The sequence below is a fragment of the Zootermopsis nevadensis genome, unplaced genomic scaffold, assembly GCF_977971745.1.
Source record: "Zootermopsis nevadensis isolate Lab colony 2312 unplaced genomic scaffold, Znev_1.0 Znev_ptg000003l, whole genome shotgun sequence".
Classification (NCBI taxonomy): Eukaryota; Metazoa; Arthropoda; class Insecta; order Blattodea; family Termopsidae; genus Zootermopsis; species Zootermopsis nevadensis.
This window is the reverse complement of record NW_028259135.1, coordinates 13,641,021-13,667,094: the sequence shown is the minus strand read 5'-3', so window position 1 is coordinate 13,667,094 and position 26,074 is coordinate 13,641,021. Positions and strand designations below refer to the sequence as shown.

General features: G+C 39.2%; 2 protein-coding genes across 3 annotated transcripts in view; one reads left to right on the top strand and one right to left on the bottom strand.

The window, feature by feature from the left end:
• Window positions 1–26,074, top strand: part of LOC110837606 (uncharacterized) — a 94,577-nt gene that overhangs the window by 29,059 nt on the left and 39,444 nt on the right. The gene's annotated exons all lie outside the window — the stretch shown is intronic.
• Window positions 13,256–25,983, bottom strand: LOC110827601 (dopaminechrome tautomerase). Of its 2 annotated transcripts, none has more exons than XM_022059375.2 (3): window positions 25,720–25,983; window positions 14,905–15,085; window positions 13,256–14,632 (listed from the first exon to the last, which is right to left on the bottom strand). In XM_022059375.2, the coding sequence occupies exons 1-3, from the start codon at window positions 25,943–25,945 to the stop codon at window positions 13,444–13,446; spliced, it is 1,596 nt and encodes a 531-aa protein (XP_021915067.1). In that variant the 5' UTR covers window positions 25,946–25,983; the 3' UTR covers window positions 13,256–13,443. The 2 variants fall into 2 exon arrangements, with proteins under 2 accessions (XP_021915067.1, XP_021915078.1); XM_022059386.2 differs by lacking the exon at window positions 25,720–25,983 and adding an exon at window positions 15,724–16,403.

The following is a 26,074-nucleotide window of genomic DNA, read 5'->3' as shown; positions in this document are numbered from 1 at the left end:
CGTTCTGTGGAAGTTACGAAAAAATTGGCCCTCTAGTTTCCTAGGTACGGGTATTTAAAATTCTCAAGGTCATATCTTTTAACGCTTATTTCTGCCAAACCGTAAATTCCTGATTGACCATACTCATGTCAAAATGATGTCACGTGTAGGTCAACGTCCTGTGGAAGTCACGAAGAAATCGGTCCAATAGTTTCCTAGATACGGGTCTTTAAAATTCTCAAGGTCATATCTGTCAACGCTTATTTCTGCCAAACCGTAAATTCCTGATTGACCATACTCATGTCAAAATGTTGTCAAGTGTAGGTCAACGTCCTGTGGAAGTCACGAAAAAATCGGCCCAATAGTTTCCTAGATTCGGGTCTTTAAAATTCTCAAGGTCATATCTTTCAACGCTTATTTCTGCCAAACCGTAAATTCCTGATTGACCATACTCATGTCAAAATGTTGTCAAGTGTAGGTCAACGTCCTGTGGAAGTCACGAAAAAATCGGCCCAATAGTTTCCTAGATACGGGTCTTTAAAATTCTCGAGGTCATATCTTTCAACGCTTATTTCTGCCAAACCGTAAATTCCTGATTGACCATACTCATGTCAAAATGATGTCACGTGTAGGTCAACATCCTGTGGAAGTCACGAAAAAATTGGACCTCTAGTTTCCTAGATACGGGTATTTAAAATTCTCAAGGTCATATCTTTTAACGCTTATTTCTGCCAAACCGTAAATTCCTGATTGACCATACTCATGTCAAAATGATGTCAAGTGTAGGTCAACGTCCTGTGGAAGTCACGAAAAAATCGGCCAACTAGTTTCCTAGATACGGGTCTTTAAAATTCTCAAGGTCATATCTTTCAACGCTTATTTCTGCCAAACCGTAAATTCCTGATTGACCATACTCATGTCAAAATGATGTCATGTGTAGGTCAACGTCCTGTGAAAGTCACGAAAAAATCGGCCCACGAGTTTCCTAGATACGGGTCTTTAAAATTCTCAAGGTCATATCTTTCAACGCTTATTTCTGCCAAACCGTAAATTCCTGATTGACCATACTCATGTCAAAATGTTGTCACGTGTAGGCCAACGTCCTGTGGAAGTAACGAAAAAATCGGCCCAATAGTTTCCTAGATTCGGGTCTTTAAAATTCTCAAGGTCATATTTTTAAACGCTTATTTCTGCCAAACCATAAATACCTGATTGAACATACTCATGTCAAAATGTGGTCACGTTTAGGTCAACGTCCTGTAGAAGTCACGAAAAAATCGGCCCACTAGTTTCCTAGATACGGGTCTTTAAAATTCTCAAGGTCATATCTTTCAACGCTTATTTCTGCCAAATCGTAAATTCCTGATTGACCATACTCATGTGAAAATGATGTCACGTGTAGGTCAACGTCCTGTGGAAGTCACGAAAAATCGGCCCACTAGTTTCCTAGATACGGGTCTTTAAAATTCTCGAGGTCATATCTTTCAACGCTTATTTCTGCCAAACCGTAAATTTCTGATTGACCATACTCATGTCAAAATGATGTCACGTGTAGGTCAACGTCCTGTGGAAGTCACGAAAAAATTGGCCCTCTAGTTTCCTAGGTACGGGTATTTAAAATTCTCGAGGTCATATCTTTCAACGCTTATTTCTGCCAAACCGTAAATTCCTGATTGACCATACTCATGTCAAAATGTTGTCACGTGTAGGTCAACGTCCTGTGGAAGTCACGAAAAAATCGGCCCACTAGTTTCCTAGATACGGGTCTTTAAAATTCTCGAGGTCATATCTTTCAACGCTTATTTCTGCCAAACCGTAAATTCCTGATTGACCATACTCATGTCAAAATGATGTCACGTGTAGGTCAACGTTCTGTGGAAGTCACGAAAAAATTGGCCCTCTAGTTTCCTAGGTACGGGTATTTAAAATTCTCAAGGTCATATCTTTTAACGCTTATTTCTGCCAAACCGTAAATTCCTGATTGACCATACTCATGTCAAAATGATGTCACGTGTAGGTCAACGTCCTGTGGAAGTCACGAAGAAATCGGCCCACTAGTTTCCTAGATACGGGTCTTTAAAATTCTCAAGGTCATATCTGTCAACGCTTATTTCTGCCAAACCGTAAATTCCTGATTGACCATACTCATGTCAAAATGTTGTCAAGTGTAGGTCAACGTCCTGTGGAAGTCACGAAAAAATCGGCCCAATAGTTTCCTAGATTCGGGTCTTTAAAATTCTCAAGGTCATATCTTTCAACGCTTATTTCTGCCAAACCGTAAATTCCTGATTGACCATACTCATGTCAAAATGTTGTCACGTGTAGGTCAACGTCCTGTGGAAGTCACGAAAAAATCGGCCCACTAGTTTCCTAGATACGGGTCTTTAAAATTCTCGAGGTCATATCTTTCAACGCTTATTTCTGCCAAACCGTAATTTCCTGATTGACCATACTCATGTCAAAATGATGTCACGTGTAGGTCAACGTCCTGTGGAAGTCACGAAAAAATTGGACCTCTAGTTTCCTAGATACGGGTATTTAAAATTCTCAAGGTCATATCTTTTAACGCTTATTTCTGCCAAACCGTAAATTCCTGATTGACCATACTCATGTCAAAATGATGTCAAGTGTAGGTCAACGTCCTCTGGAAGTCACGAAAAAATCGGCCAACTAGTTTCCTAGATACGGGTCTTTAAAATTCTCAAGGTCATATCTTTCAACGCTTATTTCTGCCAAACCGTAAATTCCTGATTGACCATACTCATGTCAAAATGATGTCATGTGTATGTCAACGTCCTGTGAAAGTCACGAAAAAATCGGCCCACGAGTTTCCTAGATACGGGTCTTTAAAATTCTCAAGGTCATATCTTTCAACGCTTATTTCTGCCAAACCGTAAATTCCTGATTGACCATACTCATGTCAAAATGTTGTCACGTGTAGGCCAACGTCCTGTGGAAGTAACGAAAAAATCGGCCCAATAGTTTCCTAGATTCGGGTCTTTAAAATTCTCAAGGTCATATCTTTAAACGCTTATTTCTGCCAAACCATAAATACCTGATTGACCATACTCATTTCAAAATGTGGTCACGTTTAGGTCAACGTCCTGTAGAAGTCACGAAAAAATCGGCCCACTAGTTTCCTAGATACGGGTCTTTAAAATTCTCAAGGTCATTTCTTTCAACGCTTATTTCTGCCAAATCGTAAATTCCTGATTGACCATACTCATGTGAAAATGATGTCACGTGTAGGTCAACGTCCTGTGGAAGTCACGAAAAATCGGCCCACTAGTTTCCTAGATACGGGTCTTTAAAATTCTCAAGGTCATATCTTTCAACGCTTATTTCTGCCAAACCGTAAATTCCTGATTGACCATACTCATGTGAAAATGATGTCACGTGTAGGTAAACGTCCTGTGGAAGTCACGAAGAAATCGGCCCAATAGTTTCCTAGATACGGGTCTTTAAAATTCTCAAGGTCATATCTTTCAACGCTTATTTCTGCCAAACCATGAATACCTGATTGACCATACTCATGTCAAAATGTGGTCACGTATAGGTCAACGTCCTGTGGAAGTCACGAAAAAATCGGCCCACTAGTTTCCTAGATACGGGTCTTTAAAATTCTCAAGGTCATATCTTTCAACGCTTATTTCTGCCAAATCGTAAATTCCTGATTGACCATACTCATGTGAAAATGATGTCACGTGTAGGTCAACGTCCTGTGGAAGTCACGAAAAATCGGCCCACTAGTTTCCTAGATACGGGTCTTTAAAATTCTCAAGGTCATATCTTTCAACGCTTATTTCTGCCAAACCGTAAATTCCTGATTGACCATACTCATGTCAAAATGATGTCACGTGTAGGTCAACGTCCTGTGGAAGTCACGAAAAAATCGACCCACTAGTTTCCAAGATACGGGTCTTTAAAATTCTCAAGGTCATATCTTTCAACGCTTATTTCTGCCAAACCGTAAATTCCTGATTGACCATACTCATGTCAAAATGTTGTCACGTGTAGGTCAACGACCTGTGGAAGTCACGAAAAAAAAGGCCCACTAGTTTCCTAGATACGGGTCTTTAAAATTCTCAAGGTCATATCTTTCAACGCTTATTTCTGCCAAACCGTAAATTCCTGATTGACCATACTCATGTCAAAATGTTGTCACGTGTAGGTCAACGTCCTGTGGAAGTCACGAAAAAATCGGCCCACTAGTTTCCTAGATACGGGTCTTTAAAATTCTCGAGGTCATATCTTTCAACGCTTATTTCTGCCAAACCGTAAATTCCTGATTGACCATACTCATGTCAAAATGATGTCACGTGTAGGTCAACGTTCTGTGGAAGTTACGAAAAAATTGGCCCTCTAGTTTCCTAGGTACGGGTATTTAAAATTCTCAAGGTCATATCTTTTAACGCTTATTTCTGCCAAACCGTAAATTCCTGATTGACCATACTCATGTCAAAATGATGTCACGTGTAGGTCAACGTCCTGTGGAAGTCACGAAGAAATCGGTCCAATAGTTTCCTAGATACGGGTCTTTAAAATTCTCAAGGTCATATCTGTCAACGCTTATTTCTGCCAAACCGTAAATTCCTGATTGACCATACTCATGTCAAAATGTTGTCAAGTGTAGGTCAACGTCCTGTGGAAGTCACGAAAAAATCGGCCCAATAGTTTCCTAGATTCGGGTCTTTAAAATTCTCAAGGTCATATCTTTCAACGCTTATTTCTGCCAAACCGTAAATTCCTGATTGACCATACTCATGTCAAAATGTTGTCAAGTGTAGGTCAACGTCCTGTGGAAGTCACGAAAAAATCGGCCCAATAGTTTCCTAGATACGGGTCTTTAAGATTCTCGAGGTCATATCTTTCAACGCTTATTTCTGCCAAACCGTAAATTCCTGATTGACCATACTCATGTCAAAATGATGTCACGTGTAGGTCAACATCCTGTGGAAGTCACGAAAAAATTGGACCTCTAGTTTCCTAGATACGGGTATTTAAAATTCTCAAGGTCATATCTTTTAACGCTTATTTCTGCCAAACCGTAAATTCCTGATTGACCATACTCATGTCAAAATGATGTCAAGTGTAGGTCAACGTCCTGTGGAAGTCACGAAAAAATCGGCCAACTAGTTTCCTAGATACGGGTCTTTAAAATTCTCAAGGTCATATCTTTCAACGCTTATTTCTGCCAAACCGTAAATTCCTGATTGACCATACTCATGTCAAAATGATGTCATGTGTAGGTCAACGTCCTGTGAAAGTCACGAAAAAATCGGCCCACGAGTTTCCTAGATACGGGTCTTTAAAATTCTCAAGGTCATATCTTTCAACGCTTATTTCTGCCAAACCGTAAATTCCTGATTGACCATACTCATGTCAAAATGTTGTCACGTGTAGGCCAACGTCCTGTGGAAGTAACGAAAAAATCGGCCCAATAGTTTCCTAGATTCGGGTCTTTAAAATTCTCAAGGTCATATTTTTAAACGCTTATTTCTGCCAAACCATAAATACCTGATTGAACATACTCATGTCAAAATGTGGTCACGTTTAGGTCAACGTCCTGTAGAAGTCACGAAAAAATCGGCCCACTAGTTTCCTAGATACGGGTCTTTAAAATTCTCAAGGTCATATCTTTCAACGCTTATTTCTGCCAAATCGTAAATTCCTGATTGACCATACTCATGTGAAAATGATGTCACGTGTAGGTCAACGTCCTGTGGAAGTCACGAAAAATCGGCCCACTAGTTTCCTAGATACGGGTCTTTAAAATTCTCGAGGTCATATCTTTCAACGCTTATTTCTGCCAAACCGTAAATTTCTGATTGACCATACTCATGTCAAAATGATGTCACGTGTAGGTCAACGTCCTGTGGAAGTCACGAAAAAATTGGCCCTCTAGTTTCCTAGGTACGGGTATTTAAAATTCTCGAGGTCATATCTTTCAACGCTTATTTCTGCCAAACCGTAAATTCCTGATTGACCATACTCATGTCAAAATGTTGTCACGTGTAGGTCAACGTCCTGTGGAAGTCACGAAAAAATCGGCCCACTAGTTTCCTAGATACGGGTCTTTAAAATTCTCGAGGTCATATCTTTCAACGCTTATTTCTGCCAAACCGTAAATTCCTGATTGACCATACTCATGTCAAAATGATGTCACGTGTAGGTCAACGTTCTGTGGAAGTCACGAAAAAATTGGCCCTCTAGTTTCCTAGGTACGGGTATTTAAAATTCTCAAGGTCATATCTTTTAACGCTTATTTCTGCCAAACCGTAAATTCCTGATTGACCATACTCATGTCAAAATGATGTCACGTGTAGGTCAACGTCCTGTGGAAGTCACGAAGAAATCGGCCCACTAGTTTCCTAGATACGGGTCTTTAAAATTCTCAAGGTCATATCTGTCAACGCTTATTTCTGCCAAACCGTAAATTCCTGATTGACCATACTCATGTCAAAATGTTGTCAAGTGTAGGTCAACGTCCTGTGGAAGTCACGAAAAAATCGGCCCAATAGTTTCCTAGATTCGGGTCTTTAAAATTCTCAAGGTCATATCTTTCAACGCTTATTTCTGCCAAACCGTAAATTCCTGATTGACCATACTCATGTCAAAATGTTGTCACGTGTAGGTCAACGTCCTGTGGAAGTCACGAAAAAATCGGCCCACTAGTTTCCTAGATACGGGTCTTTAAAATTCTCGAGGTCATATCTTTCAACGCTTATTTCTGCCAAACCGTAATTTCCTGATTGACCATACTCATGTCAAAATGATGTCACGTGTAGGTCAACGTCCTGTGGAAGTCACGAAAAAATTGGACCTCTAGTTTCCTAGATACGGGTATTTAAAATTCTCAAGGTCATATCTTTTAACGCTTATTTCTGCCAAACCGTAAATTCCTGATTGACCATACTCATGTCAAAATGATGTCAAGTGTAGGTCAACGTCCTCTGGAAGTCACGAAAAAATCGGCCAACTAGTTTCCTAGATACGGGTCTTTAAAATTCTCAAGGTCATATCTTTCAACGCTTATTTCTGCCAAACCGTAAATTCCTGATTGACCATACTCATGTCAAAATGATGTCATGTGTATGTCAACGTCCTGTGAAAGTCACGAAAAAATCGGCCCACGAGTTTCCTAGATACGGGTCTTTAAAATTCTCAAGGTCATATCTTTCAACGCTTATTTCTGCCAAACCGTAAATTCCTGATTGACCATACTCATGTCAAAATGTTGTCACGTGTAGGCCAACGTCCTGTGGAAGTAACGAAAAAATCGGCCCAATAGTTTCCTAGATTCGGGTCTTTAAAATTCTCAAGGTCATATCTTTAAACGCTTATTTCTGCCAAACCATAAATACCTGATTGACCATACTCATTTCAAAATGTGGTCACGTTTAGGTCAACGTCCTGTAGAAGTCACGAAAAAATCGGCCCACTAGTTTCCTAGATACGGGTCTTTAAAATTCTCAAGGTCATTTCTTTCAACGCTTATTTCTGCCAAATCGTAAATTCCTGATTGACCATACTCATGTGAAAATGATGTCACGTGTAGGTCAACGTCCTGTGGAAGTCACGAAAAATCGGCCCACTAGTTTCCTAGATACGGGTCTTTAAAATTCTCAAGGTCATATCTTTCAACGCTTATTTCTGCCAAACCGTAAATTCCTGATTGACCATACTCATGTGAAAATGATGTCACGTGTAGGTAAACGTCCTGTGGAAGTCACGAAGAAATCGGCCCAATAGTTTCCTAGATACGGGTCTTTAAAATTCTCAAGGTCATATCTTTCAACGCTTATTTCTGCCAAACCATGAATACCTGATTGACCATACTCATGTCAAAATGTGGTCACGTATAGGTCAACGTCCTGTGGAAGTCACGAAAAAATCGGCCCACTAGTTTCCTAGATACGGGTCTTTAAAATTCTCAAGGTCATATCTTTCAACGCTTATTTCTGCCAAATCGTAAATTCCTGATTGACCATACTCATGTGAAAATGATGTCACGTGTAGGTCAACGTCCTGTGGAAGTCACGAAAAATCGGCCCACTAGTTTCCTAGATACGGGTCTTTAAAATTCTCAAGGTCATATCTTTCAACGCTTATTTCTGCCAAACCGTAAATTCCTGATTGACCATACTCATGTCAAAATAATGTCACGTGTAGGTAATCGTCCTGTGGAAGTCACGAAAAAATCGGCCCACTAGTTTCCTAGATACGGGTCTTTAAAATTCTCGAGGTCATATCTTTCAACGCTTATTTCTGCCAAACCGTAAATTCCTGATTGACCATACTCATGTGAAAATGATGTCACGTGTAGGTAAACGTCCTGTGGAAGTCACGAAGAAATCGGCCCAATAGTTTCCTAGATACGGGTCTTTAAAATTCTCAAGGTCATATCTTTCAACGCTTATTTCTGCCAAACCATGAATACCTGATTGACCATACTCATGTCAAAATGTGGTCACGTATAGGTCAACGTCCTGTGGAAGTCACGAAAAAATCGGCCCACTAGTTTCCTAGATACGGGTCTTTAAAATTCTCAAGGTCATATCTTTCAACGCTTATTTCTGCCAAACCGTAAATTCCAGATTGACCATACTCATGTCAAAATGATGTCACGTGTAGGTCAACGTCCTGTGGAAGTCACGAAAAGATCGGCCCACTAGTTTCCTAGATACGGGTCTCTAAAATTCTCAAGGTCATATCTTTCAACGCTTATTTCTGCCAAACCGTAAATTCCTGATTGACCATACTCATGTCAAAATGATGTCACGTGTAGGTCAACGTCCTGTAGAAGTCACGAAAAAATCGGCCCACTAGTTTCCTAGATACGGGTCTTTAAAATTCTCAAGGTCATATTTTTCAACGCTTATTTCTGCCAAACCGTAAATTCCTGATTGACCATACTCATGCCAAAATGATGTTACGTGTACGTAAACGTCCCGTGGAAGTCACAAAAAAATCGGCCCACTAGTTTCCTAGATACGGGTCTTTAAAATCCTCAAGGTCATATCTTTCAACGTTTATTTCTGCCAAACCGTAAATTCCTGATTGACCATACTCATGTCAAAATGATGTCACGTGTAGGTCAACGTCCTGTGGAAGTCACGAAAAAATCGGCCCTCTAGTTTCCTAGATACGGGTCTTTAAAATTCTCAAGGTCATATCTTTCAACGCTTATTTCTGCCAAACCATGAATACCTGATTGACCATACTCATGTCAAAATGTGGTCACGTATAGGTCAACGTCCTGTGGAAGTCACAAAAAAATCGGCCCACTAGTTTCCTAGATACGGGTCTTTAAAATTCTCAAGGTCATATCTTTCAACGCTTATTTCTGCCAAACCGTAAATTCCTGATTGACCATACTCATGTCAAAATGATGTCACGTGTAGGTCAACGTCCTGTGGAAGTCACGAAAAAATCGACCCACTAGTTTCCAAGATACGGGTCTTAAAAAATTCTCAAGGTCATATCTTTCAACGCTTACTTCTGCCAAACCGTAAATTCCTGATTGACCATACTCATGTCAAAATGATGTCACGTGTAGGTCACCGTCCTGTGGAAGTCACGAAAAAATCGGCCCACTAGTTTCCTAGATACGGGTCTATAAAATTCTCAAGGTCATATCTTTCAACGCTTATTTCTGCCAAACCGTAAATTCCTGATTGACCATACTCATGTCAAAATGATGTCACGTGTAGGTAACCGTCCTGTGGAAGTCACGAAAAAATCGGCCCACTAATTTCCTAGATACGGGTCTTTAAAATTCTCGAGGTCATATCTTTCAACGCTTATTTCTGCCAAACCGTAAATTCCTGATTGACCATACTCATGTGAAAATGATGTCACGTGTAGGTCAACGTCCTGTGGAAGTCACGAAGAAATCGGTCCAATAGTTTCCTAGATACGGGTCTTTAAAATTCTCAAGGTCATATATTTCAACGCTTATTTCTGCCAAACCGTAAATTCCTGATTGACCATACTCATGTCAAAATGATGTCACGTGTAGGTCAACGTCCTGTGGAAGTCACGAAAAGATCGGCCCACTAGTTTCCTAGATACGGGTCTCTAAAATTCTCAAGGTCATATCTTTCAACGCTTATTTCTGCCAAACCGTAAATTCCTGATTGACCATACTCATGTCAAAATGATGTCACGTGTAGGTCAACGTCCTGTAGAAGTCACGAAAAAATCGGCCCACTAGTTTCCTAGATACGGGTCTTTAAAATTCTCAAGGTCATATTTTTCAACGCTTATTTCTGCCAAACCGTAAATTCCTGATTGACCATACTCATGCCAAAATGATGTTACGTGTACGTAAACGTCCCGTGGAAGTCACAAAAAAATCGGCCCACTAGTTTCCTAGATACGGGTCTTTAAAATTCTCAAGGTGATATATTTCAACGCTCATTTCTGCCAAACCGTAAATTCCTGATTGACCATACTCATGTCAAAATGTTGTCACGTGTAGGTCAACGTCCTGTGGAAGTCACGAAAAAGTCGGCCCACTAGTTTCCTAGATACGGGTCTTTAAAATTCTCAAGGTCATATCTTTCAACGCTTATTTCTGCCAAACCATAAATACCTGATTGACCATTCTCATGTCAAAATGTGGTCACGTATAGGTCAACGTCCTGTGGAAGTCACGAAAAAATCGGCCCACTAGTTTCGTAGATACGGGTCTTTAAAATTCTCGAGGTCATATTTTTCAACGCTTATTTCTGCCAAACCGTAAATTCCTGATTGACCATACTCATGTCAAAATGATGTCACGTGTAGGTCAACGTCCTGTGGAAGTCACGAAAAAATCGGCCCACTAGTTTGCTAGATACGGGTCTTTAAAATTCTCAAGGTCATATCTTTCAAAGCTTATTTCTGCCAAACCGTAAATTCCTGATTGACCATACTCATGTCAAAATGATATCACGTGACGGTCAACGTCCTGTGGAAGTCACGAAAAAATCGGCCCACTAGTTTCCTAGATACGGTCTTTAAAATTCTCAAGGTCATATCTTTCAACGCTTATTTCTGCCAAACCGTAAATTCCTGATTGACCATACTCATGTCAAAATGATGTCATGTGTAGGTCAACGTCCTGTGGAAGTCACGAAAAAATCGGCCCACTAGTTTCCTAGATACGGGTCTTTAAAATTCTCAAGGTCATATCTTTCAACGCTTATTTCTGCCAAACCATAAATACCTGATTGACCATACTCATGTCAAAATGTGGTCTCGTGTAGGTCAACGTCCTGTGGAAGTCACGAAAAAATCGGCCCACTAGTTTCCTAGATACGGGTCTTTAAAATTCTCAAGGTCATAACTTTCAACGCTTATTTCTGCCAAACCGTAAATACCTAGGTGTCCATACTCATGTCCAGATGAGGACATATGTAGTTCAAGGTTATGTGGAAGTCACGAAAAGATCGGCCCACTAGTTTCCCAGATAGGGTTCTTTTAAATTCTCAAGGTCATATATTTTCACGGTTATTTCTGCCAAAGCGTAAATGCCTGGTTGATCATACTCATGTTAAAATGTGGTCACGTATAGGTCAAGGTCATATGGAAGTTACGACAAGATCGGCCCACTAGTTACCTAGATATGCGTCTTTAAAATTATCAAGGTCATATCTTTCAACGCTTATTTTTGCCAAACCATAAATACCTGATTGACAATACTCATGTCAAAATTAGGTCACGTATAGGTCAACGTCCTGTGGAAGTCACGAAAAAATCGGCGCAATAGTTTGCCAGATACAGGTCTTCAAAAATTTCAAGGTCATATATTTCACGCTCATTTCTGCTAAATAGTAAATACCTGGTTGACCATACTCATGTTAAAATGAGGTGACGGATAGGTCGAGGTCATGTGAAGACCACGACAAGATCACGCAAACTGTTTGAGAATTAGAGGCCTCAAACATTTCAAGGTCATTCGAAATACTATTTTCTCACGCATATACATAGAGAGTCTGAGCTAAATTGCACAGGTCGTGTATATGTCATAGACATATCAAGGTCATGCAAAGGTCACAATATATACTCAGCGCTTCTTTTGTGTTGGGATAGATTACGTTACCTTGGGTTAGGTCAGGTTGGGTTAGTATAACAAGTTTCATTTGATCTTCTGTCCATTGTCCCTATTTCTTTTTTGCATTGGGCTCGCCGTTCTTCATTCTAATATAAAATCCAATTTTAATCCCTGAAACAAAATAAAGAAACACCATACCAGTTATCTCTCCAATAGTAAAGATAACAGAGTTTATATAATAATCAGTGGTAAAAACAGAAGCAAACTAAATTGTATTTATTCTTAAATAATATTTTCGAGAATTGTTGTTTGTCCGGTACTACCAGAAACCACACTGTCCGATATTAGACGACAGACACGTAAAGAGAAATTGGCTGCTGTTTATCCAGTGCTTACTGCTGGAACAAAATCATTCTACACATGCAGTCTGTAGTTGATACAACAAAAGTAAAATAAATTGAATAATTATTTCACTTACCAGAATTAAGATGGTAAAGTTGCGTCATATTGTGATATAATAAGTATATATTAAATCTTGTCCGTCTAATCACAATAATTCTTATTAAATATTAAAATATTACAATAATTAACATTTAAAATATTAAATGATGTTCTTTATCGAAATATTCGATTTACATTAGACCATCATTTTTCATGTTTCACGACATGTTTCAGTTCCTAAAAGAACCATCCTCAGGTGTATATAATTATATAAATCTTCAAAACGATAAATAATTCAAATACAATTTTCATACATTATGCTAGCGTACATTTTTATCAGATTTTTACCAGATATCAAACGATGTTCTTTTTCAGATTTTTATTCCATTTTTAAAAATAATCAATGTAGCTAGAAATTTGTACAAATTGAATGATTCACTCACAGCGGCTGACCGCCTCAACGGATTTACTCCAACTAAGGTCTGTCGTCTGTGACGAACAGAGGCAAGACTCCGATACTTGACTGACAAGTTGTACGAACTAGCGACGTTTCGGAAAAGTAATGGACGCTGTCCGGCACTATACAACCTTCCCCTATATATTTTATCATAAGATTTAGAAATTTATTTAAGATATTTTTCGATTAATAAATGTCTAGCGACATACAGAGGATAACGTGTTTTTGATTACGTGCCATGCGAAGTAGCAACGTGTTGTATTATCAACTTTGCAGTCAGTGGACATAGGATTTAGGGAGGCAGTCAGGGTGGTAAGACGGTTCATCTAGAAAATATGTATACGCAGTTGGAGTATATTTTAATCTTTCAATGTTTATAATAATTATGAATATAGATTCTGGCCGCATTTGAGAATCGCATATCTGGATTAGTGGTGTTAGTAAAACCTGTGTATAAAAGTACCTTTTCGCTTCGTTTTGTTATGTCTTGGAACCACTTAAGATTTTACGCCATATTTGTGTTTTCTTACGTTGCCTGGCAGCCGAGCCCAGATTTGTCTTGTTCTTTGGGGTAAGAATGCGGCACAGTAACAGAATTAGGATCACACACTGTTCCCTGCACTGCCACATCAGTTGGTGCTGTCAGGATACGGAAATTGTAGTCATCGAAGTCAAGTTGGCTGTACAAGTACTGAGATAGTTTGTTCGAGAGAATCCAAACACTTTGACGCAACTCATGATCAATCTTTAGATCATTCGGAAAGTTCAGTCTCACGCTGTCTTTCCCCACAATACCAAGTAGTTCTGGTCTGTATCCGTAAGGTTGCTGCGAATTCCAGCAACCCACCGAATCTTGGGTTACAAGATTGAAAAATAGAATTCCTTGGCGATCCATTGCCTGAGCTGAGGAATGCCCATTCTTTGTCGCACGAGGTTCTCCGAGAGGCTGAAACGCAGCGGGATTGCTATCTGCGAGGGTTTTGTTTCTTATGTACGAGACAGGTACTGCAAACTCACGGAAACTTGACATTGGGTGGTACAGGAGAGTACGGTCATCCGCTTCGTGGTCGACTGGTGATAAAGCAATTCCAAAAATTCCATCAGTCCACCTCCAGTTGACGCCATGCAACGTGTAGCTGCTTGCAATTGGGTCCGGGTAAAATAAATGATGGTCGATTCTCCAAGAGCGATCTTCCTGCAAGCTGTATACGACTAAACCGAATCGCCACGAGTCTGTCATGTACACATAAGCTTTATCACATTTTCCTTGACGTACATCCACAACTATGTTCGTAAAAAGAGAGTTTTGCTTGGCTTGGGAGTCCGGAATCCTGTAACGCAGGATCATTTCGTCTGTGTTGAGGTCGAATGCGAGCAGTTGAGGTGGACAAGTCTGGCTCGTTGTTTTGGCGATGTCCGTGACACCAGAGTCCAGAACCCACAGCCTTCCACACGGGTCGACCGATACCCTGAGGACTGAGGTCATTCCGTAACAGTTGTTGTTGGCGTACCACGACCAGTTAGGGTATGGTTTGAATGGTGGTGATCGGTTACCTCCTGTCAGGGAAGAATCACGTGGTATAGTTGCCAGGGTAACGGGAATTCCATCCCGCCACTTTGGAAACGTTACGAATATCCTGTTCTTCCACACCTCTAGCCCAAGAGGCACGTTGTTCTGAGGCTTGAACGAACCACTGCGTATCGCTTCTTGACGCCTGAAACACAAATCATAGTCACAAGATGAATCCTAAGAGACACGGACTTCCCTGTGTATCTTTGGATCCATAGTGAGACTTTTGTGCTCATTATACTACATTAAGATTCCGCGGGATGGTACATGGGTGATGATAGATTTATTGATTGCAATGTGGCACACTTTGAAACGCCGTATACGAGGTGATGTAGGTCTTTGTTTAAGTTTGTATTGACATGATTTGTGTCTGTTGACGTTGGTTTAAGTACAATGTGTAGTTCAGATAGTTATTACCTGGCGTCGCTGGGATATTTGAAATCAACAGTTTTCCACAGGTAAAGTTCTTGTAATCTGGAGTTTTCTTTTGACGCTGATGCCGGAGACTCCCTGTAGTAAGTGGTCCCCACCTGATGGTTTGGCGGCGATGCCATTGACAGAGATACAATCAGTGGCAGGAAGAAGGCTGCCGACATTCCTGTCGACACAGGAGAAACATTATTAGAGGGCATGATGACACGTTTTACTCTTGATGAAATTTCCCATATTTCCTTTCCCTGTATAAAGTTCTTTTTGTAATAGTTCGTTAGGTAATGCCGTCAACTATTAGTTTTATCCTAAAGCAATCCTAGAAGTAAATGCGTAGTTATTAAATGCGTTGTTTGAAATTCTGAAAACGTTATTGCTTTCAGATATACATTTATTACAATAATTTTATTCACCGTCTTTACACAAGCTTATAGATTGTTAAAATCACATAAAATTATAACATTTCAACATTTGATATTGTTACATTTTAAAATGACGACATGTTTCGATGTTCATTCCATCATCGTCAGGTCTATCAATCAAAATTAAAAACTGTTGCATCTGCTGCTCTGCGTATACTGATTTTGTTCTACCCGTTAGATTTTATTTGTTTAACCTCCAGGCTTCTTCCATTTAATTTTGAAGGCTGCGCCTGGATGCCTTAAATCTGCAAAATCAATTTTAATTTTCATATCGTGATCCTGGCTACTGACATAGGAAATGGAATAATTTTAAAGAATTACTCAATATATCGTAATACAAGCAAAAGAAAAGTAATCACAAAATATTTAAAGTATTATAACATACCGGGTTGTGTGTGAGGTGCGTGTCCGATATTACGGAACGGTAGACTGCAACTAAGCTGTGAGTATCGTGTGTGGCTATATATATTGGGTGAAAGTTGTTTAGGGGGTTGGGTCGATGGACTGTAGAATGTTAAATATCGGATTGTTCGTGTAGATGTTACTGTCGTTTAAAGCAAGGTTTTGTTTATGTGTTCTTTGTATATGATATTTTTCTATGGTGTCTCTATGTCGCTTGTTTTGTATTATTTTTATAATGTCCATTGTTTTTTCTATTTTGTTGTATGTATGTCCTGTGTTTAATATATGCTTTGCATATGCTGAATGATCTTTATTATGTTTGATTGCTGTAATATGCTCTTTATATCTTTGACTAAAGGTGCGTCCGGTTTGGCCTATATAGGTTAACGGGCAATCACTGCATTTTAACCTATATATGCCTGGTTTTTCGTATTGATTTGTTGTGTCTATTTGTGGCTTTTGTTTCAAGATGTTTTTTATTGTGTTTTTTGTTCTAAATGCTATTTTTATGTTATTTGTTTTAAATGTTTTTGTTATATATTTGGTTTCTTTTCCTATATATGTGAATGTGGCCCATTTGTTTTGTTTATTTTCGTTTTCGTCTTCATTTATGTTGTTTACATTGTTTATTTTATTTTTGGGTTTTAATTCATAATTATTATATCCGTTTTCTATTAGAATTTGTTTTATTATGTTGCATTAAATTTGTTTGTTTATTGTGGTTATGGGATATGTATTTTTTCGGTTTATTAAGTAATTAATAGCCATCTGTTTATGTTCATTTGGATGGCATGAAGAGGCATGAATTATGGTGCTTGTATTTGTGGGTTTTCTGTATATTTTGAATTCGAAGTTATTTTCGTTTCGTATTATAGTTAGATCTAAATAATTTAATTTGTTATTTTGTTCTGTTTATAAAGTGAATTGTATATTTTGATTTATGTTGTTAAATTCATTTAAAACATTTTTTATATTTGTATTTTTTGCATCATAAATCATGAGTATATCATCAACATATCTACTATAGTATTTGATTTGATATTTGTTTAATATATTTACTATATAATCATGCTCGAGATATTGTAAGAATATTTCAGATAATATGCTCGAGGTGGGAGCTCCCATGGGTAATCCTGTTTCTTGTTTCCAATATTCATTGTTGAATTGGAAATAATTTTGGTTAATAATAATGTTAGTTATATTTGTAATTTCATTTATTAGATCTGTATTTATATTCTGTCTATTTAGAATATCTCTTACAATATCTCGTAGCATGATTGTTGGAATATTTGTATACATATTATTGATCGGACACGCACCTAACACACAACCCGGTATGTTATAATACTTTAAATATTTTGTGATTACTTTTCTTTTGCTTGTATTACGATATATTGAGTAATTCTTTAAAATTATTCCATTTCCTATGTCAGTAGCCAGGATCACGATATGAAAATTAAAATTGATTTTGCAGATTTAAGGCATCCAGGCGCAGCCTTCAAAATTAAATGGAAGAAGCCTGGAGGTTAAACAAATAAAATCTAACGGGTAGAACAAAATCAGTATACGCAGAGCAGCAGATGCAACAGTTTTTAATTTTGATTGATAGACCTGACGATGATGGAATGAACATCGAAACATGTCGTCATTTTAAAATGTAACAATATCAAATGTTGAAATGTTATAATTTTATGTGATTTTAACAATCTATAAGCTTGTGTAAAGACGGTGAATAAAATTATTGTATTGAAGAACACAAGCATGACGCAATTAAGATATAAGATACATTTATTGTTACGAAACATAGAAACTCTTCTGACTCTTTTATGTGCCTTAGTAAACAGTGTAGAAATTAATGCGATTTATGTTTTCATATATGTGTTTTTGTAGTACTGTGAACTACCTTCCAAAAAACTGTTGATCAATGAGATTCGAGACTAATTTAAATTAGTTATATTTGACCGAAACGAATTAAGTAAAGCTTGCTTTAAAACTTGCAATACAAGACACAGTTCCATTGAAATCAACCGAGTGAGAAGTTTCGGAGATGAAAATGTTAATGCAGTTAGGTTCCCAGAACACGTTCATGAACTTCATGAAAACGATTCATAGGCCTATAAACCACCGATGTATTCCAATAATTTGATCTTTCTTCGTGCAATGAAATAAATGTACAAATTGTTAAAAGATCGGAACTGTTTAGAAACTTGTCTGGTGAAATTAATTTTAGAGTTGCAGTTTCCAGTCACTTGGCCGGTAGGCGTCGTGTGACACAACAGCTCTTACTACACTGCCGATTTCACTATTTTTTTATAAGTAGTGTTTACACACACACACACACACACACACACACTTGTTTGTGTTTTGTTTCCGTAATCCCCACCGAACTTACATTTCCTGCTTGACGGAATCTTGTGTGGACAAAACCATTCATTTTCCAAGAGATATTTGAGCTGTCTGTGGGTCGTTGCATATTCTGTCTAGACTAGATATACATCCTAATCCTACCAGGATTGGGAAAAATCTCGCACATCATCTGTCACGAAAAAGAAAGAAAGAAAGAAAGAAAGCATTCAGCGACTATGAAAACATTATTGGCAAGTTTAAAAAAAGCTCTGAACGTGGTGCACAGCAGGTGGTTTTATCTCCCAATTTAATTGTATCCGTCCAAAATTAAACTTCACGACAGAAATTCTGAAGCATTGTCATTCGTACAAGCCTCTTTTATGGAAGATGTAGCGTAACATCCGAATGCAAGACAATACAAAGCAAAGAACAAGAATGTCTTTGTACAGGATCCACTTCCTTAATTTGCTGGTTGGATAATATCTGTTCCACACCATTAAAACTGATCGCCCTAAAAGTGCGTATTGCATTCGTTCGCCTTGAAAGCTTCAAATCTTATATCCTTATTCGTGTTTGATTTCCCACGTTCAGGAGCTACTGCATACATTTTTATCAATAATTGAGATGTCTTTTCCCTGCCAAACTGTTTTCTTGTTGAGGAAGTACAAAAGCTGTATGTATAAGTAGAGGCCTGACTTTTCACTTTACCAGCATCCAGTAACAGGAAAACAAATGTTTCTTAATTATGTAACTCATTCCCTTCACTACATCCACGACAAGTCAGTATGTAAGTGCATCTCTCGGATGCCTTTCGTTTTAAATACCACGTGCTCTAATTTAGCAGACAAGCCGCTGTGTCGATTTTAAGAACATATTTAAATGTACGAAAGGCTCCGTCAGTATTTCTGACAAACACAGAGTATAAAAGATGCCAAGTTGTAAGAACTTTATGAATTTGTAAGCGTTGTTTTATTGGAGATACCCGTACGAAAATAAGTCGGCTTTGAATCGGTTTTAGCCATGCCGAATGCAACACACTGACACTGGTCAGCTCGAAGATTGTCCAGGTAGCCCAAAACCGCGAACATTCACACTGAAGTAGTTTATAGACTACATGTCAATGAAGGAACTCTTTTTTAAGGGTCTGTAGACAATTTTGGAATATTTTATAGTACAGTCTCTTCATAAGTATTAATAAGTTTAATTCTATGCAAATATTAAGCGACTGATTCACGGGTGTGTGGATAAAATATCTGTACGAGATTGTTAGTGCTATGTGAACTGAAGAATGAATCTTGTATACGCATTTTTTTTTTCGGAACTACAATCAGCTGGTTCCGCCGGCCTGTGTTCTTGATGAGAAAGTTGTCTGCCTGCACGCATCAGTTGAGTTCCCAGACCTGTCTGGTTGTTTCAAGACTCACACCTTCGATCTCAGTAGCAATGAAATCCTTCAAGCGGCGAGAGTTCTTGTCGTGTCTGGATGCGTTGTTGTCCAGATGGAGTATGTTCTTGCAAGACACTTGATCTATGCAAAAAATAATCCCGTCTGACAGGTACTACGTTCATTGAAGGGAGGGGTTACGTAAACTTTCTCGTATTTACATTAATTCTTTATAAGAGTCCAGCTGTTCGATTCAGTCATGACGTTAAATAAGTTAATGTCTGCAGTTGGAATAGCGTCGTTAAGTAACATCAGAACCAAGCTTATATCGTTTCTTATCGCAGTTCCTGCCAGGATATGAACATTTATTTGGACAACACTGATATATCCTTTATACATTCCCACCATTTTAAGCCTAAGACTCGTGTATTGTAGATAGATATTTCTATGAATTGTTAACCAGATAAGAAGTAGGACTTTCTGGAACGAGGCTCAGACTATCGTAAGATATGTAATCGCACAATAATGCAGAGAATAACGATGAAAGACAAACCATGCCTTACGCTGGATTCGAACCAACATTCTCAGTGTTCGAGCAGCCAGAGACGATGCGTGGTTTACAAAATCGAGATCGCCCTATAGATATATCTGATTTAAAATAAAAGCAGTAAAATGAAACAGTACCCTGAAGCCTACCTTGTTCCGGTATTCTCCTGAGGATTCCACAAGTTACAGCTTTAATCAGTTCTGAGCCGGCGTCACGCCTCGCCACCTACATATATACAGACGACAGGGCTGAAGACTGACGTACAGGGAGGGGAAAAGATAAGTATTTCAACATGACATGGCAGTCGTCTGGATCAAATCTCATTTTAACGTAAGGCCCCCCATCTAATTTACTCAGTGGAAGAATATCCTTGAGAGAAACCGTTAGTCCTTCCCTGGACCTAATTGAGTCGCATTCACAGGAGCCCGCGACTGATCCTTATCCAGAGCAAGTTGGACGCAGTCCACAACCTCACATCCTGTTTCTTTTGTGTCATTGTTAATGTTGTTTCGACGAACTTTTCGTATGCCCTTATCGCCTTTTTCCCATGCATGCTACACGTTCCGCTCATCTCAGCCTCTTGATATTATCGCCCTAATAAAACAGGGCGAAGAACGTAGATGTCGAAGCTCCTTATCATGTACTTCATCATCCTGATACGTGTTTCTTAGGCCCAGTATTCTTCTCAACACTTCATTCTCAATCGCTGTCACACTGTCTACGTTGTTGTTTCTTTGTTTTCAGTGATGTTTTACACCGAAATAAAATTATAATTTTATATGTTTTGATTTTATATAGGAGATATGTATGATTCTGAACTGAATAGAAAGACTGGTTTTCTTAATTAAATTGTGAGATGGTAAAGTTGCGTCATATTGTGATATAATAAATATATATATTTACATAAATCGAATATTTCGATAAAGAACATCATTTAATATTTTAAATATTTTAAAGGTTAATTATTGTAATATTTTAATATTAATAAGAATATATTGTGATTAGACGGACAAGATTTAAACAATATATATTAATTAAATTGTCTTTCTCTTAATCGTATAGTCGGAGTCCATGTGAGACGGAATACTGAACCAGTTATCTTCTCAAGACTACTTAGAGAGACGCCTGTTTTCCTCTGCAGTGTGTCCCAGGTTATCGTGTCTTGTCCGTAACTGGATCGTCCAGTTACGTGTTTTTCAGAAATGCAGTACGAGGAGGGGCCAGTTTGTTAACAGTGCACACCCCAATTACATCATGTTGACGTGATTTCGCCAGTAGTAACGAATGAACTTACGAAACCGTGGACTAGTTCATCATTGGGAGTTTTACCGCATATCAGAGAGGCACATTAATGTTCGGAGCTTAAAATTCACTTTTCGTGCCGCTCCATTAGGCCGTTAAGTTAATAACAATCATAATAATAATTTGAACTACGAAGAAGCCAGCAAGCTTATCTGTTAAAGATTCTGTTGAATCCTGAGATTCATCTGGAGTCGTTTAAATCCAATGTTTTACGTCGAACTGTGGAGTATTTAGCGACGCCGTATCAATCAATTAATATGTGATGCCGATGATATAAATGGTAATGGGCGACATGAAAGTAATGTGTTCGCATAACTGACGTGAAAGCTAAAGAAAACTCTCTAATAATGTCTTAAGAATTTTAGTTTCGAAGCCAAGCCTACTTGGTGAAAGTGCGTGCCAATCTGGTCGACCGACTGGTTGTTAATAAACTTCAGACAGAAACGTAATATACGAGGTGCGATCGCAAAGTTTCCAGACTGCGCGTATAGAAACCCGTACACTTATCTCAGGTATTAAATTCATCCATCACCCTCGAAGTAGTTCCCCTGGGAGTGAACACAACGATCCCAGCGCCGCTGCCAAGCCTGGAAGCATCCCTGGAAATCTTTCTTTGTCAGCCTGTCAAGCACCATCTGCGATTCTGCCTGAATCTCTTGCCAAAGACTCGCCAAAACGGCTACGGAAACCTATGAAATGCTAAAGCAAGCATTTGGGGAGTCCGCAATGGGTCGTGCACAAACTTTTGTGTGGCATTCACGTTTTAAAAATGGCCGAACCTCTGTCGATGATGACGAGCGTTCTGGACGACCATCTTCGAGCACAACGCCCGAAAATATTACGAAGATTCGTCAGGCCATTCACGAAGATCGACGTCGTACCATCAACGACTTGTGCGACATTGTTGGGATAGGCTATGGGACCTGTCAGCTGATTCTAAAGGAAGAACTCCACATGCGACGCATCATGACAACGCGCCAGCGCACACCGCCCTCAAAGTTCGGCAGTTTTTGGCCTCAAACACCATGGCCGTCATCCCGCACCCTCCTTGTTCGCCGGATTTAGCTCCGTGTGACTTCTTCCTCTTCCCAAAGATGAAAATTCAGCTAAAGGGAAGGGGATTTGAGACGATAGAAGAGATTCAGGCAGAATCGCAGATGGTGCTTGACAGGCTGACAAAGAAAGATTTCCAGGGATGCTTCCAGGCTTGGCAGCGGTACTGGGATCGTTGTGTTCATTCCCAGGGGAACTACTTCGAGGGTGATGGATGAATTTAATACCTGAGATAAGTGTACGGGTTTTTATACTCGCAGTCTTGAAACTTTGCGATCGCACCTCGTATTTTAATTCTTTGCCGATTTTGATTAATTTACGATATATAGGTATTACAGATAAATTGTTGATTGCTGTTATTAATGAGCTGTCGAAGCAAAACCGATCACTACGAGTAGAAATAAGATTCGGTTGGAACCAGACTGATTCATTAGCTTGGTAACGATCTATAATATTTTCCTTTCGCTTTCATAAACGACGTGTTATGTTATTACCTGTCACATGCAGGTACGTTCCTTCCCATGAAAGTGGCAGTCTTAGTAAAACGTGCCTCTCGTCTCTGCTTGCTTGATCCTGTTAACTAACGGTGTATATTAAGTTATTTGAGGAGAGCAAGTGATGGGAGGCTGGAAGAAACCGCATAATGAGGGGTTTAATAATTTGTATATTTCACCAAACGGCCTATTATTAGGATCATCCAATGAAGGAAGAGTTGGGCCGGGAATGTAGCACGTATGGGCCACTGCAGATATTATTTAGAGTCGAATGATTTTGTATGGCGAATTGGAAAGGGATGGGTGGTGATGTATTGTCCTGACTTGTAGGGAAGTGCCTTTGTAACAACTGTTCCAATTAAAACAGACTTTTTTCCAAAATTTACTCGCGCAGTAAAAAACTTAACAATTCCTACTGCACTACATGTCCTTATTTTCGTCCTTTTTAGCACTCTCGGTTTAGGCCTGCTTGCATAATTCAATTCTCAGTTAATTCTGGAACTGTAGGTCCAGTACTCCTGAGATGTGAGGCTCTTATTTACACAGGATAACAATACAGGCAAATAGGCATAATCTGCACCTATGTGTCGAGGCAGATTAGAACCCTTAATCCCACGGGTCGAGTGATCTAGAACCCCTTTGCGTCGTCACTGTGACCGACACTTATTACTTTGTATGTGCAGTAATATATGAAATCAATTGCTGTAGTAACTAGTCAGGGTTTGATTCTCGACAGCTAAGACTTTGATTCTTTGACTGTGGGCTCTTATCCAGAGTTCGACAGAGTGGGCTCATGTTTCTGTATCGCAATTAAATACGGGTGATGCACGGTTTGTATCTTCCTCATGTTACTAGCTATAATGACTGAGCGTGTTTGTGATTTTACTTAGTCCCTCCGAGAATTTAGGGATTTACGTTGACAAATTCCACGTCTCCCTCTTTCCACATCCCTGTCGACCCATCATTCTGGATTATTTTTCGATCTCATTCCACTATGGGTACCTATCGGTTGCATTTGAAACAGCGTCGTTAAATAAACCAAGACGAAGATTTCTGTCTTCTTGGTTGTTGCGCTGTGTAGTCAGGTAGATGAATCGCCCTGATGACGGAGGCAGTATTACCTCTGAAACGTTGGTTAACATCGACCAGACTACACAGCGCAACAACCCAGAAGACAGAAATTTTCATACTCATCGCCCTGATGACGGAGGCAGTATGACCTCCGAAACGTTGGTAAACATCGACCAGACTACACAGCGCAACAACCCAGAAGACAGAAATCTTCATACTCATCGCCCTGATGACGGAGGCAGTATGACCTCTGAAACGTTGGTAAACATCGACCAGACTACACAGCGCAACAACCCAGAAGACAGAAATCTTCATACTCATCAACCTGATGACGGAGGCAGTATGGCCTCTGAAACGTTGGTAAACATCTACCAGACTACACAGCGTAACAACCCAGAAGACGGAAATCTTCATACTCATCGCCCTGATGACGGAGGCAGTATGGCCTTTGAAACGTTGGTTAACATCTACCAGACTACACAGCGCAAGAACCCAGAAGACAGAAATCTTCATACTCACCGCCCTGATGACGGAGGCAGTATGACCTCTGAAACGTCGGTAAACATCTACCAGACTACACAGCGCAAGAACCCAGAAGACAGAAATCTTTATACTAAGAATCGCCCTGATGATGAAGGCAGTATGACCTCTGAAACGTTGGTAAACATCTACCAGACTACACAGCGCAACAACCCAGAAGAGAGAAATCTTCATACTCACCGCTGTGAAAACCTCAAATCTTACTAACCAAGACATATCAGTTAAATAACAACAAGACTTCTTTCTGAAGTCATGCATTTAGTATTGCGCTTTGTGGTTCAATTACTGGGTGCTATGGGCTCTTTATATCATAATAGCCGGTGTGAATCGCGTTCTTTTACGGGTCCTTAGTTCAGATTTCTTTATGCCGCACAATGTCCATTAGTTAAAGCCAATGAGGTATGAGAAAGCGACTAACTTGTGTAATTGTTTGCAAAACAGTTACAAAACAATGGAACCCAATTAAAATGCCTTGATGTGATGTCCCAGATTGTTTTTTATGGTGACTTAAATTGGCACTATGAACTACTGAATATGCAGGTTATGAAGGTTATGCAGAAAACCAAACACAGCGATTTAGAACTTTGATTTTGTCGACATCAGAATGTCATTAACATCGCTGACTGTGTATGGAAGTTTGTGGAATAAATTGTTGAGTGTGTGATGGTAAAATGCTGTTTTGCAAATGACGTACTGCACTGTCTCCCAGATGCGATTGTTTAACGCACAGGGGCGGGAGACTTTGCAAGAATATCAGTTTCTTAATTTCACTTGTAATTATATTTCATTTAATCTGGTGTCATTTCCAAGATAACAATAATAGAAATTAGCAGCTATCACACTGTATTTTAAATGCTATAATTATTAGTTTTGTTAACCCCTTCCGTGTGTGATAAATAGGAAATTCAGCACGTCCAATCAAACATTTACCAAGTTATGAAATCTCGGAAAGGCACAGGCCGTGTTATAAATTGAAAGACAAGGCACTGATCTTAAAAAATAAATTGTATTTATAAAAAGTGAAGATGTTCAGAACTGATGCATGTAACGCAAGAAGACAGCCATCTTCGGAACTTCAGTAAAACGTTAGTTCGAGATTTTAGTACGTCATTATTATAATATCTAAAACATTACTGAATCTCCCTCAGGTGACTTTCTTCAATATTTATAAACCATTAAAAGTCATTCAGAATTAACGTTTCCGACCCTGTAATCATAAAATAAGGGTCGTGCAAGACCTACCTTGTTGATAACTGGTTCCGCTATGTGAGGGTGTTACTTGTCGATCAGTATCAACATCCGAGACTCTGAATAACTCGTCCGACGAGAACCACGATGGGAACCCACGTGAGTTCTCCTGCAGAATGGTTCCAGCTCCTGGTACGAAGGGCGCATGCACTAATGGGGTTAGTGCCACTAAATTAAGAGCCGATAAAGTGGTCAGGAGCATAATGTCACGTGAGAACATTAACACATTTCCGGCTGAACTTGTTACTTAGTTGGAGGCAGCTGATTTACTGTGAGTCTGGTTCGAATGATTGTCCTGCTGATCAATTTCTTAAAGGTGGGAGTGACAGTGGAACTGGGCGTTTCGCGT

Coding starts and splice junctions, on each gene's coding strand:
- LOC110827601 (XM_022059375.2), bottom strand. CDS start 25,945: ATGTTCTCACGTGACATTATGCTCCTGACCACTTTATCGGCTCTTAAT. Junction 15,086..25,719: donor CGGAACCAGTTATCAACAAG/GTAGGTCTTGCA, acceptor CTGTGTCGACAG/GAATGTCGGCAGCCTTCTTC. Junction 14,633..14,904: donor AAATATCCCAGCGACGCCAG/GTAATAACTATC, acceptor TTTGTGTTTCAG/GCGTCAAGAAGCGATACGCA.